At 40.5% G+C, this 15,520-nt stretch overlaps 1 protein-coding gene across 1 annotated transcript in view; it reads right to left on the bottom strand.

Annotated features, from left to right (window-relative positions):
- Positions 1–15,520, bottom strand: part of NELL1 (neural EGFL like 1) — a 297,430-nt gene that overhangs the window by 269,935 nt on the left and 11,975 nt on the right. Inside the window, exon 3 of the mRNA XM_072864686.1 lies at positions 2,332–2,482. Within this exon, the coding sequence (XP_072720787.1) occupies positions 2,332–2,482 (151 nt within the window). The remainder of the gene's footprint in view (positions 1–2,331; positions 2,483–15,520) is intronic.

Raw genomic sequence — 15,520 nt, 5'->3', positions numbered from 1 at the left:
AACACAATGATCTTTCTTACTATTCTCTTTGCATTGTCTGTTTTCATAGACACGTGGAAGGTTGAAAAAAGCTTGACAAAAAAACTGGACATCACCAGAACAGAACCATGATAATTATGAAAAGCTTAGTAGGAGGAACAATTTAAAAAAGGCTTCCCCTGTGTCAAGGGCCAGCACCCATTTCAGTTCACATGCAAAGCTAAAGACTAGAGTGACCTGAGCAGTTAGAGCAACATCCAAAAGATATCAAGCTGAAAGTTCTGCTATTACATTGATCATAACGTAAGCAGGGTCCTCCTCAGTAGTGCCCCAAATCTTTGCTCTCTACTCCTCCTCAGTGTTAAAAAGTATTTTCTCCACTGTCATCACAGACCTAAGGGTTTGAAAGCACTCTCCGTATCAAGGTCCAAGTAGCAACTTAAGAAGAAGTTGCTAGAGAAACAAACAGTGACTGTTTTAAGTGATACACAATGAGTCTGGAAAAGAAGGATAATTGCAGTAATTCACCTGACCTTCAGACTATAACAGCAGTCATTAGCAACACTGGACATGCCTGTTTCAACTCTTACATAGAACTGCACAGACTGAAACTACCTCGTTTACTACTCAGAACTACGAAAGTTTAAGTGAGACTAGCACCCAATCCTTCGACGATATATATTTTTAAACAGATGTCTATTAATTTGAAATACTAGAGAGAACCTCAGTGCCAAGAAGGACATGAGCAGCGCATTTTGTTCAATCAATCCTGCTCCTGCATAGCACATGTCTCTACCAGCCTCTGTCTCTGCCCGTCAAGATAGAGGAGTTAAGTAGCTAAATTCAGAAGAGGCCGTATCTAAAACTCCACATGCCTTGCATTGTATAATCATCACTGCCTGTCTAGTCTGACCTTGGATTTTGCCGAGTGCATGTGTCCCTACATGTGACGATGTTCCTCTGTCAATGGCTCTCCTCAATGTTCTCTTTCTCAAATAAAAATAAAAATCCCCTAACATGACAAACTGATCCTGTTAACCATGACTTCAGAGAGCTACAATGGCCTGGAAAAGCCTGGAGGAATTAAAAAGTAATGACAAAAAGGAATGACAGAGAGAAAAAAGGAAAACAGGAAGAGTTGGAGGGAGGGATCCTTGTGTAATGCAAAACAATACTCTTACATATTTAGACAACAGCCTGGAAAAGGAAAGAAGGAATAAAGTAAAAGAAAGAGGCCAATAAGAAAGTAAAGGCGGCAGAAAAGTGTGATGATAGAATAAGGAAGTAGCAGAGTCCTCCCCTTAGCTATCCTTGTCCAGATATCTCTGCTGTTGCACTGGCAAAAGCCATCACTGACGACTTGGTCATAATAAAGCCACCGCCTTCTCCTTCATATACTTTTCTCAACAAAAGGCAAGAAACTGGGCTAACAGTTGCGTATCATGTACATGATTAACAACACTAAATACCAATAGGATTTTTTTTTTCCTAAAAGAAATGCTGCAGAATGACTAGTGTTAGATTTGAAATGGGAGCAACCGAAGAACATCCTATTACTTGTATTAAAACAGAAAGTCAGACTAGGTACACAGGTCCTTCAAGCCCTAAGAAATTATAAAAAGAAAAGCATTCACAAAGTTACAAGTAGGAGACTATTTGATGCAAAGCACACTTTGAAACATCAAAACATCATTGAAATCATATTATGGGCCATAATACAAGGTACACTGTTTTCTTTTTTTTCATAAACTGATGTCTGCCACTATAACAGCTAATGAAAAATAACTCTTTTTTTTCCTCCTACATTAACAACAAAAAAAATGAAAAAAGAAACACACACATGAAATAAGAATATACTGTATTTATGCCAGGAAGAAAACATACGCATCACCATACGGAAGCACAAGTAGCTTAATTGTTTAATAACTTAATTGCTGAATCTCAAAAAAGAAAAAAATATTATTTGAAAATGTTATAAAACATAGTGAAGCAGGAAACATGGACATTTAACTTTTATGAAAAAGCAAACTCCAAAGTGCATATGATAAACTAGTAAGGGAAATTGCATTACAAGGTTTGTAACTTCCAAAGTGCACTGCGTCGATACTACATTGGTTTTGATCTTTCCGTTTAAGTTAATTTATTTTACAGACCAGTATACATAAATAATGCATTCCTCCTGTAACAAAAAGCAACTAGCAAAAAGTAGCAAATTGCAAACTATGAAGAAAGGCTTTAATTTTCATGTCAGATTGTACATCTACCATTTCAACACATTGTCAAAATGGACCACTGAGCGATCAGTATCTTTTATGTCGCTAGTGCTACAAGAGAGAAACAATTTCCTCTTACCTGTGCTCTAACTCTCGGATGGACAGTATAACTCCAGAAGTCGATGCTTTCTGTTGCAGGGTGGCCAGAAACGTGAACTCGCTTTTATTCCGGAAGAGCTGAATTAACTTCTCACTCACGTGGGGTGCTGCATGGATTTCTCTTTCTATATCTAAGAATTTTATTTAAAAAAAGAAAAAAAAAAAAAAAAAAGAGGTAAACAACAGTCCAGTAAAAATGCTACGTCAGAAAGATTCAGATCACATTTTTCATTTTCCCATCAATATTTTTCATTTTTGAGAGTCATCTACCATGCTCCACCACTGCATTTGTTCCATGAAAAAACCCAAATGCCATCTCTGTCAGCATGCCCACTTGTCACTTTGACAAGTTCACAACTGGTCAGCTACTGATTTTCTGACAGAATTTTTAACGGGATGCTGAGCCATTTGTGTCTGCTGTGAGCAGATTAAGTTGCTGTAAATAAGGTGTGCTGCAGTCAGATAAATAGGCTCCTAAATTCTGAGACATCTCAGGCACTGCCTCTCCCAACACAATCCACCAAGCTCCAATTTCAGTTTTTACCACTGACTCCATTACCACCTCTCCGTCGTACATCAGAGGAAACCTGTCCTTGCACTGTGTAAGGCAGAGATGTATTATTGCTAATAATGCTATACGGCTGTGCTTCTGCCCGAGAAATAAATACAAGACACGCTTGCAATCCACTATCATTTCAGGGATTTCTCCGTTTAAACAAGCAAAGCGTGACAGCTCATACAGTATTTATTAAACTACAGTCTGACCAGGCAGATCCAGAAATATTTCAGTCTCACTAATCCTGCTGATGTCCAAGCGGCAGCATGCCTTCTTGTATTTGATCTTCTAAGATTCAAATGTGCTGTCTCCCACCACATTCATTTTTATCTCATCCTTTTATTCGCCATACATCATCACTATGAAAGATGATTAACGACAAAAGGAAGAAATCACGGCATTTCACCTTCCCACCCCTTGCCATGTCTCTCATGCTGGGCCTTTGTCACACATTTGCAAGACCTGTGCCACTTGCGGTTCCTGGATGTCACAACCAATTAGAAGCCCAGTGCGCTTCTTTTCGAAAGGTTTACTTTGAAGCCAGAAATGCCGGCACAAATTCTCAGCTGGTACAAAACCCTATAACTCTACTGAATCCTGAGAATCCGGCCCAACGTGAATGCTCGAACACACAAAGGAGTGATGAGATTTACAATTCAGAATTTCACTGCAGGGAAAAAAAAACATTGTGTCATTAAATGAGGCTTTGCAGACAGAAAGGGGAGAGACTGGCTTGAAAAACAACCTGAAACTCAGAAACGCAACTACTGAGGGAATGCCATGGACTGAAACCAAACTCCAAGGAAAAAGTATTCAAGCATGTTTTGTAATTGGGTGTCTCAATTTTTCCTGTGCAGCTTAAAGCCCTTCAAATGAGCCGACGCACTCAGAATCCATAACACACTTGAACTCTGAAAAGCTCACCTCTGAAAAGTATTGCAAATCAGACATCAAAAATCACTAGTCATCATTTTAGAATCTTTGCCAGAGGCTCAAATTCACCTGATAAATAAATATAATGCCCACTTTACAGCAACAAACTATTTGTCTGTCCAACACCACTTTTACCATAGCAGAGGATAAAGCTTCAAGGAACACAAATCATTTCCACTGCCATCAGAAAGGGGAATGAAGGAAGAAACAATCCCGCACAGAAGACCAGATGTTGTCTTTATCTACAAGATTTCATTATCTGTATCATTATCTTCACCCAGCAGGTATTATTACTGGTCATAAATACTATCTGGTTTCTTTAAAAAAAGCTGATGCAGGAGACACAAAACTATGTGTCCCATACACCAGTAAGTTCTCCCGTATCCAGTTTGCTATCTGCACAGACAGACGATCCACTGGTACGAAGTTACAAGGCACAAGTAAGACTCTAGAGATAAAATGTCCAAGAGCTGACAGTTGAAGATAATTACCCTTGTTTTGAAGGTTAAGAACCTTAGTATCTTACAAAAATTTATTTTTTTTTCTTAAGGGTGTCACAATCACCAAAAATAAAATATGACTTATCGAAGCTTTCAAAAATTCTTTCACATGAAAGCGTAGGCAATGCTGTCAGTGGAACATATATGGTAAAATTTCAGTCAAGCCTTGCAAAGTCCAACATTTTCTCATTATAGGGGGACCCAGATATAAAGCCACATCCCACCATCTATCCACCAAATTTTATACAACAATATAGGACTCCTTGGTCAGACTCATGAATGAATAATCAATGCACTGACTACTTCAGTTAGAAACATACTTCGAAATATTGTGCTATACTCTACCACCTCTTCATAGTCATGAATACACCAAAGCCACATGCAACACCTTCTATTCATTCTCTGTTGATTTTAATCAACAAGATCCAAAGATCTGGAATTCCAGAATCTTGGGTTCAAACTACTAGATAACAAACAGTATTTACGTACTGCTTTGCAACGCTATTCCAGTATAATTCGTACAAAGGAAGTTATATAACTAGGCTTTTAAAAATTAACACACTTCTAAGTAGGGTGCTATTTGTTTGGAATAGGTTGGCTCATTACCAGTGCCTAGGAACACCCCTTACCACTAGAAAACTGAAAAACATACTTGCAGATGCAAAAATGTCTACAGAAATGCTGTTCTTCATAACTCAACCTCAGTAACCACAACAAGGGGAGTTTCCCAGCAATTCCGTGGCGCGATGGCAAATGCGACCCAATAGCCCATGACTGGACTTGCAAGCTGAGGAGCCCACCGAGGCTCGTGAGGATCCGAGGGGCACGCGACCTGGCATTACGGAGAGGATAAACCTGTCGGGGTGCTGAGCGCAGCCCTGGGCTCGCAACCTGGCGCCCGAATGCTGGGAAGGAGCTGCCTTGAGGCCTCGCTGAGGGCATGGCCCAGCCAGCACTGCATCAACCCAGTTCCCGTGCCCCATGGGACGGGAACCTCTCTGCAGTGCCGCACCTCTCTGGCAGTGCCCCTCCTCATGCCGTGCGATCACCAGGTACGTCATCTGTTTGTGTTTTGCTCGATTTCTGCAGAAAGTACCGCACAAATGAAACTGGGAGTACGATCCATTTAGAATAAGAGCTTTCTATTTTCAGGTTGATTTTCACACTTCAGAAAAAGAAAAATTGAGAATACATACTCTACAAAATACATCTCTACAAAAGACGTATAGATGTGGCACTTAGGGACATGGTTTAGTGGTGGACTTGGCAGCGCTAGGTTAATGGTTGGACTTGATGATCTTAAAGGTCTTTTCCAACCTAAACAATTCTATGATTCTATGATTCATACGCCCCCTCACCATAGGTGCCTGAAAGGGAAAATACTTTTTATGCTCTCTATAAAAATAATTGTCTGCTCATAATGAAATGTCGTATTTCCTACATAATATAGAACTATATAGGTTTATACAGTCATCTTCAGTGAAACATCGCTTCATGCTTGAATGATAATGCAATCTCAGCAAAATAAATAAATAAACAAACATAGATACGACTTTCATATGCCCTTCTATGTGATTATATTTTCTTAATTTGAAATACTGACTGTCTGGAGGGGTTTTTTAAACATACCAGAGTGTTTCTAAAATAAAACAAGCAAAAAAAAGCAAGCACACACAGTTATTTGAAAGTACAACAGATACAAATCATCTCGGAGCATCAAGTAAAGGCAACTTTCTACCTTCAGCAAAACAGGGAAGCAGGAGACACATCTGTGTCAGAGAGAGAGCATATTTGTTGCTCGATTTTAATTCCTTTTTTTTAAGCCACACGTCCAAGGAAGAACTGCCAAACACAAAGCAATGGTGCAGTTTGCCAGGACAGCCAAACCCATTTAGCCCCTGCCATCCCACATTTCCCCGCCTGGTGCCATCTCCCCCGTTCCCAGGGACACCACCTTGCCTTCTCCTTGCTGCTTTGTCCCACATGAGCCCGTTCAGCCCCTGACCAGCACAGCCCTACCAAGCCAAAAGGAGCTATGAGAGGAACCAGCACCCAGGGCTACACTTATGCAGGGGCTCAGCAGCTGCGGCACAACTCTGGCCAGGCTCTGCAGAGGAAGACCACAGCAACCCTGCTTAGCTGCAGCAAGCTCTTACACGCTCAGCCACCTTCATGACCCTTACCTGCAACTGCAATTACTCACGATACTCATTTCCAGCACCTTCAAAATAAGTCTCACATTTTTATTTTAGCATGGGTTTGTTTTCATTTCATAAGAACAGTCCAGCTGAAAGGTAATGCTGTGCACTGGGGCCAGTGATGTCAGGGCAAGCTTTACCTTGTACGTATGAAACGTACAGGTATTTCAGTACACACGAACCCTACGTGACAAATGGAATTAAGAAGGTGCAATAACTCAGGATTAGGATCAGTCCTTACAAACGTGATTTAGGCCCTCAAGTCACGTCTTCCTGTGTGGATCCACTGCTCTATGCACCACCAGCTCTGGCAACTAAAAATTAAAACCTCGGGCTTTTGCCACTTGTAGCCCAGAACATATGAGACGCCCCAAATAAGAGAAAGGGAGATGTTGGCTTCAGCTCCATTAGAAACAGCGTAAGAAAATTATCACCACACAGAAGCAGACAAAATGAGTTACAGAAAGAAAAGAATAGTGCTAGGAAAGCAGGCAAAGTTCTTGCCAAACTTACTTTGATGACAGCATCAACAATCCACCACAGAAAGGGAAGTACATGACCATTTGGGCTGGAATTTTAAGCAATGAAAAACGTGCACCAGTTCTTACAAGCTGAATCCCAATCCATCTGGGAAATCATTTCTCCTCAATAGATGCTTCCATTAGAGAAAAATTCAGTTGTAAAATTCAGTTGTAAATCAACTCATGTTTTCTGAAGCAATAGATATGTTTCATCATTCACGAGCCTGCTTGAATACCTTTTCCTCTTACTTCCCTACTTTGGTAGGAAACATACTGGAGAACACAGTGCTTTATTGGTACCTTCAATCATTTTAAAGCTATTTCTTTCAACATGCTTTCAGGAGAACCTTGGCACAGTCACTCTGGACAAACAAGTAGAAATTAACCCTGCAACAACAGAGAATCTAGATTTCAGCTACAGCAATTAAAGAACTGAATATTGCAGCATACTGGCTTTTACTTTGCTGTGGGCAAAATCCAATGGAACCAAAATCTCTATTAAAAAAAAAAAAACCAAACAAACAGTGCCCCATTTTTCAAAGTCATCAGCTTTCCAAAAATGAAACCGAGAGTAGAAGGAGGATCCAAAACCAGCAACTCTCAGTGTAGATGGTTTCTAAAAGTTGCTCAGGATGAAAACACACAACATCATCACAAAACGCTGCTTGCTCACCGAAGGCAGGTGCTTCATCAAAGCCTCTGAGTCCAAGTGGGATCCAGCACACAGACTCTTTTCTCCACATTGGTCCCACAAATCATCTCTCAAAGAACTGGTCAAAAAAAAAACCACACCAAAAAAACCCACCAACCACCAAAAACAACCACAACCACCCAAAACACTACTGCTAATATATGCCCACTCCTTCCTGCTCCTCTAAAACTATTCCTCAGGCCACAAGTCACAAACAGATCCAAAAGTTCACAGAAGGATGCTATACCAACCATGAGGATCTTCTCCAGAAAGAAGTCATTTCACTGCCAAGCAGGGAAACACTTCAGGTAGCTTTCCCTCCCCGCCTAGCAAGGGCAAAATGTAGTTATCTGCAGATAGCACCATTTTTTATTTTAAGCTGTGGGGAGAAAATTCACACAAATTTCTCCTTACATGCAAAAAAAAAAAAAAACTTTGCAATATGCTCCTGTCACAGGAATAGGCACAGAGCCACGTACATCCCTCAGAGCACTTTGGGTCCTCACTTTGGCTGTCAGCACTAAGGCTCAAGACAGCCCACACCGCGCTGCAGAGACCCACCAGCCAAGTAGCAGCATACCTAGAAATCACGTAAGCACAGACCCAAATTCATCCACCATGCCTGCCACTCGCCTACACTGCTTTCAAGCCAGGCTAAAGCATGGGTTTTAGCAAGCTGTGGGGTACTGCCAAGGGAAAATAAATGCAAGCTTACATTAAGGTCCTGAGCAGGCACCACACTGCTCTCAGGGGCCCCCTGCACTGGCACAGTGGGGACCAGCCCTGCCTGTCCTACCTGCCAGCAACTCGGAGAAAGGGATGAAAACGCCTCGCCCTTCTCTTTAAAACTATGCTACCAGGGAGGACTAAAGAGGTGTGATGTTTTCTCATGAGTACGGCTCTGCTTCTAGGTAGTGTCACCGGTACAAAAAGACGTTGTAAATGCTATTGCCTTGCTAGCTCCACTCGGAGTCAGTAATAAACAGTAGGAAATCATGTTCAACAGCACAGCTTTCTAAATTATGATTATTCATTATAAATCACTTTTTATATGTTGCTTCAAACGCTGTTTCTCAAGAATAAGATCCGTCTGCAGTGAAATGCTTGGTGAGTTTAATATGCAAACCTCCTACAGAGATGATGTCTCATTTTAATTATTGTTTCGGTTTAATGGGTTTTCATTAAATTAGAGGATGGAGCAATTACCAGGGTGAATAGCTAATGTTACAAAGGTAAGTTCCCATGACTATATAGCAAAAGCAGTTCTGCTAGAGAAGGTGGAAAAATAGTATAATTCAATGTAAACTCCTTTTGCAGGATGCAAAACTACCCTGGCAATAAGGGTTCGTATATTGCTGTCATTTTGATGTACATGTTTGTAAACTAGTTTATGACTAGGTCTCTCCTAACAAAATTAATCTAGCATTTAAAATTATATATATATATATATATTTCATTTCTTTCAGGAAGCTATTGCAAACCCAATCCTAAAACTCCAGATGCCAGGGACAGCAGAATTTTGAGTCACTAAAGAAATCAAACAGAGACTACTTATCAAATCACAGTTTCTCCCCAACCAACAATTTAGTTGATTTAGTGGCTTAATGTCGGACTCTGCACTTCTCGAAAATTGGCCCGACTAGAGCACTAGCTAGAATGACCACACTCAAGTTAATTAAGTAGTTGTCAGAGAGTCTAAGTCCTTTGTTTGCTTTATCAGCATTTCAAACTGAACCATGGAAATTGAGTACTCTGGAACAAACAGAGCAGCAGATATTGCACAAGACTTGGAAATGAATACATGCCAAGAGAGAAGGCGGCCACCTATGTTTCTCAAGCCCCAGTCAGCGAAAGGTCCCCTAGGTGACAGAGAAAGCACAGCGGCAGAAAGCTGTAGCAAAGCCTACGTTGAGAGGCTGCCCCTCTTCTGCTGCATATGGGTTTCATATCTCCAGGGCTCGCCCTTGCCTTTTGCATCCAAATGGACAGAACGACCAAGGAAAGCGCTGGAGTCATCTCTCCAGCAGCAGAAGGATGAGCGGCAGGCCTGGGCACACGTATAGCGCAGCGACTGATGCCGTCTTCAAACCATTTTGGCCATTACGGAGCAAAATCAGAAAACTGCAGTAAGCCGAATGGCTTTGCAAAAAGCTTCCTGCCGAGAACAACGCTGCTCGCCTTGTTGAGCACTAGATATCACCTGTTGTTACTCAGGCAGCCACTTTTCCTTGTTTAAAATATTTTAAGCGGCTACTGAGCTCAGGCTCGCCTTCTCAGGTAGGCTCTGTTGTTTCCTCAAGAGACTTGTGCTGAAATCAAGACTATTTACAAATGGATGATCCCTTAAATTAAACGCCTGTAGAAATGCTCCAGAAGTTACACTACCACTAAAAACACATAATCTGCTCTTAAATCATGTGAGTTAATCAAATTACATGCATTGTTAGTTAATTAGTTCAGGAGTCACTGATTATAACATCTTTTCCACTGTTTATCTGTATGAGTTAAGGTATCACATCACTGTGACTAGAAAGTTAAAGACTGCTATTTGCAAATTTGGAAAATAACAACAACATTTTAACAGAAAGAGCATGGACTACACTAGCAACACTGTCATGTTTGAACAGAGCCAGAGGCAACGTACACAACATTGGGAAAAAGCAGTACTTGCTAAGAATCATTACCAATATGCTGTCCATTTTTGCAGGAGTATGGTCCACTTCAGGAATCTATTTTGGAGTATGTTAAATGCTAATGCCAAGCAAAACAATGAGCCATCCAAAAATACTGTTTCTGTTCTGGCTTCATGAAAAAGCAAGCTAAGCGATTTTTTCCTCCCCTTCTACAAAACATTTTCAGGTATGCTCAAAGTCACAGACCCAAAAAATTAGAAGTTACTTTTAAAAAATGATAACATATACTGAACTTGACAAAACACGTTCTTCAGCCGCATTTGTTTAAAAGAAACTTAAGATGCTACCAGAAGGCGAGGAGCATCTACAACCAAAAATCAGGTATAGAAGCCAAGTTTTGCAAATTACTACTTCTAGTTTGGACTTATTTCCTCTCTCTATAACCCTTAGTGTGTTTGTAATCTAGAAACAAAATTTAAACTTTTTCAATGAAGCATGCAGAGAGATTGATCCATTTGTATATTTAAGCTATTATGTAATAATTCTCACTTCTCATTTAGCGCTCTTCCTTCTTACAGGTAATAATAAATGCTGCTCATACTTTATGGCAGCAGTATAAAAAATAAATAGTAATATCAAGTACTTCTGAAGTGCTTTAGGATTCCTAAATTTAACATATGACAGATACAGCCAACAAGTAACCCATAACCTGGGTTTTCACAGAAACTTTAAGTACCAGATTCCACTGAAGCAGGAGAGAAGCTGAATGACTAAACTATTTCGACTCTGTTGAAAATCCCAGGCTACCATCAGCAGGGCCACACAGAAATCAGAATTTGCCTCCCTGGTGAAAACCTGCATTCTTAAATGTGTAAATCAAAATACCAGTTTTAAATAGCTCATTAACAGGGAAGTTTCAGCAAAATAGAAACCTCTGACTCCGTTTCTTCACTCGCAGAGAGAGGTGACAATGCCTAATGCTACTTATGGCAGCTAACAGACCTGGCTACACCTGCACAAAGGTTTTAATTTCCAGTCCAGTAAAGCCTTTCATCACATGAATAATCCAACTAAAGGTAATGAAATTATCCATAAAGTTCAAAGTAAGCATATGCTGAAGTGCTCTCTTGGTTCAAAAACGCCCAATTATTTGAGACTCTAAAGTTTTTTGATTACTTTTAACGCATTTAGCTCATTTATTACTAAAATTTTATGGTTTTTTTCTTTATTCTCTATACACAATTTGTACAAGCATTAAACAAATGTGTTTCATGAACTAATTCTCCCTTCTGTTTTCTTTCCCTCAGAAAAACCACTTCCATGTTATTGCGAAAGCAAATTAAATCCTGGGTGTCTGTTTTATTTATTAACTGCATGATAATAACATGAGGCATAATACATTTGTCAAAGCCCTTCTCTACTGAAGTATAATTTCTGCTGTCAGCCTCTTTACGTTTATATTCAATATTCCAGTTGTTCTTTGTTTCTTGGAACACACATAAGCACACATGTATATATTCTCCCAAAATATGTATAAATTATATTTGTGAAGTGTTCCACACCCCACCCCAACCAAGAACCATAAATACAGCTAACATACTTAGTCATTCTCTGCAAGTTTTATATGAATTATTTGAGAGATTTAAGAATTTTCAAAAATGTCACAATAATAACTGTTTTATCTTTTTACACCATAATTATGATTTGGAGCATTGCTCTTCTTATTTCACCCAAGCATACCACAACTCATGAATAAAATATGACAACTTTGATAGCATCCATTGCTGTGGGTTCATCCGTAACAGCAAACGTGCTTGGGGTACTAAGCGCTCCCTTTTGCTCCATAAGCCTTTGTTTCTGAAAATAAGCTTTTATTTAAATAGAACTGCCACATGTGTCCCCCGTTTTTGCATTTCTTGCCGTTAGCAATAACACCAGCAATAATGTTTACTTTTTTTTTAATGACTACATTTTGAAACAATTAGGATGGCATAAAGCTAGAAAGGCAGAATATCCCATCTGAAAGCTGGTACTCACAAGACATCAAAAAACATTAAAAGCACTGCCAGCATCAGAGAACAAAAGGCCAACACAGAGGACCATGACTTTTAAATGTGTGGGCAATACTATTATAAAAAAGAAACTTAATTTCGTTCTGGCTTCATAATTAATTAGAATGAAGTAAACCTAAACAACTTCCACCATTTCCCTAATGAGATTTCTGTACCTAATATGGCACAGAGTCCTCCTACCACAACTTGTCAGTAGATTCCCTTAAAAGGAAGACTCAAATAAAGTGCAGTATGTGAGGTTTCCAAATCTCGGCATTTACCAAATTATCCTACAAATATCATGTTTTAAGGCTGTGCTGCTTCATTTTCCAAACGGCATGATGAACATCCGTAGAGACCTCTACAGACCAAGAAAAATCATGACACACACACAAACCCCACTCTCCTCCCACACATCTTGGCTTTGTTATTCTCCCCAGTCCCCAAGAATAGGCTTTGAAATTTCAACATTGTTATGCACAATGAGCCGAAGTGGAGAGAGAGAGAAGCAGAAGCAGATCTGTATGCCATCTGTAGATAGTCTGTCATCATAGAAGCAATAAGTATTTAACCTCCAAGATCCAGTTTTATACGTGTTGCGCTCTCAGAGCATCTTTGCCGCCTTCCAGTTTACAAAAGATGAAAAAAAAATGAAAAGAAGAAAAAGAAAAAAGAAAAGGGGGGACACGACACAGAAGTAAGCTTTACAACACAAACTTGTCCTCTGTAGGAGGTGTCTGTTCCCACTGATGCTAAATGGAAAACTCACAGCTTCAGAAGGAGGAGTCACCCATATGTGCAAGGGGAGGACAGACTCAGTAAAATAATTTGTGCAGCTGCAGTGATCCTATACTATTTTTTCCTATTTATAGCACAGAGGACCAATGGGAAACTCAGCTATAACTATGTAAGAAATGTTATCACACAAGAAGGAAAGATGGGGGACAGGTACACAATTACAGCACAATTATTGTCTCCCAGGAAAGCAAAAATAACTGCCAAGGACAGAGGCAATGTGTGCTCAGGATTCTTTCCTAATCATTACAGACATGATGGGAAACCCAAAAAATGTCAAGTAACAGAAGGCAGCATGACAACATCTGGGGCGGGGGGGGGAAGTAGAAATTGGTGACTGTTGTTTAATGTGACTAGGTTTCTATGTTAGTCTACGCTTACTTGGGCAGGGGGGTAGGGGTGTTTGAAACAAGAGGATATGGAACAAGAAACTCTGCGAGGATTTACAAGTTATACCTTCATATCAATATGCTGGATAAATTTTACTCCTAGACAGGTTTCTAACATAATTCAAACATTAAACAAGAGTGGAAACAGCCTACACTGAATGGATATATACAAGTATTTTAAACACTACTTCTGGGAACTGACAAAGTTAACAGTAGTTTATGTATCTTCAAAGCTTCAAAGCATTGTTCAATAATTATGTCTCAAGTGATCTTTAATTTCCTCCATTGAAGATGATTCATCTCACTCATCCCCTCCTAGCTCATTGTATTCCAACTGCAGATCATTTTTCTGTTCTGAAAATGGTCAGTTTTGCAAAGGAAAACAAACACTTAGCCTAATGATTTCATTGCCAAAAAAAAAAAAAAAATTACCTTGTATATACAAAACACATTAAAACATTAGCTATATTAAAAAATATATAAATGATAAGTTAGACGGGTGTTAGGGTTAAAGTCTCACAGGCAAACCTTGCTCAGCCCTCCAGGATGGCATTCCAACACTGTTCTTAATTTGAGGATCACACACCACTTTCCAGAGGGCCCCTGCCTCAGTCAGTGCACAAAGTAAAGAACAAAGAGCAAAAAATATTCATTTAACAAACAAGGATCTGAAGTTTTGCTTTGTTTTTATTGTTCAAGGCTCACCTTGAACAGTAAATCTACCGTATTCAAATCCTCCTCTGAAGACAGAGCAGACCATGACCAAGTTAATTATTCCAGCACAGTATCCGAGACCTCTACAAATATTAATGAATTCTTTTCACACCACTATTTTTAGAGGCAAAGCCATTAGTACCTCAACTTTACAGGTGAACAACCAAAGCACAGCAAAATTAAGGTTCTAAATCACTAATAAAAAACCACATTATCCGAGTTGTATCCTCCAAAAACATTTGTTAAATGTTAGCACACATCACAGACACTACACAGCACTACCAAATCTGAACTTTCAGTGCTCTTCCCTATCACGCTGCCCTAATGCTGCCTCTACCATAAGCAAACCTTTACCCAGTCCTACCCACCTAGTCTAAGACCGCAGTCCTTGGGTTTCCCATCCAGGGCCTAGCCCCTTGCCTCTCTCTCCAGGCTGCTTCTCCCAACCGCTGTCCACGGCTCTTCACCCCTGCACCTCACTTCCTTCCCCTCCAGTCAGAGTCCTTGTATCGTCCTTGTCGCAGCTTCTCTGCCCGGCCATCACCCACTCCCTTCATGGCCTCCGGCTCCTCACCACAGCCGTTTCTCTTCTCTCACCTCCACCTCCCCATCTGAGGCCCCGTCTCCTTGCCCTGCCTGTCACAGTTCATCTGATCTGACTGCTTCTCACCACCCACTGCCCAGCACCAGCTTGTATCAATCCTTGGCTCTCAGGGGAGCCCGTTCACCCCAACTATATTATTGTCATTTTACATACCCGGTCCTTTCCCCTAAAGTTCCAGCTTTATTTCCCTCTCCTTTCCAGCTTCCACAGAGGTCTGGGAAGGAAGCGGGGAAAGCAGAAGCACCCGAGATCCCAAAAAGAGATCAAGACCTTGCTCTCCATCCTGCTGGTGGACACAAGACCAGAAACGGTCCCCACCAGAGAAGTCACACTTTCTTCCATCCCCTCAGGCACAGCCAGCCCAGCTGCTCTGCAGGAAAATAAGTGTACAGAGCTGTGAAGGTACAACACGTGCCCAGCCGCTCAGGCACACAAATGTCCAGTTCACCCGTTAAACTGCAACAGGCTCAAGCATGCACACGTGCAAGCTCTTTGGTGAATTTATCCACTAAAACTCTCTGGTATCTTATTTTAACTCTTATTTTAGCAGTGCTTTACAGAACAGCTTTGACAAAGGGCTGAAA

Source organism: Ciconia boyciana, chromosome 6 (assembly GCF_034638445.1).
Source record: "Ciconia boyciana chromosome 6, ASM3463844v1, whole genome shotgun sequence".
NCBI classification, from domain to species: domain Eukaryota; kingdom Metazoa; phylum Chordata; class Aves; order Ciconiiformes; family Ciconiidae; genus Ciconia; species Ciconia boyciana.
Note: the sequence above shows the minus strand (reverse complement) of the source record. Positions and strands in the feature narration are given on the sequence as shown.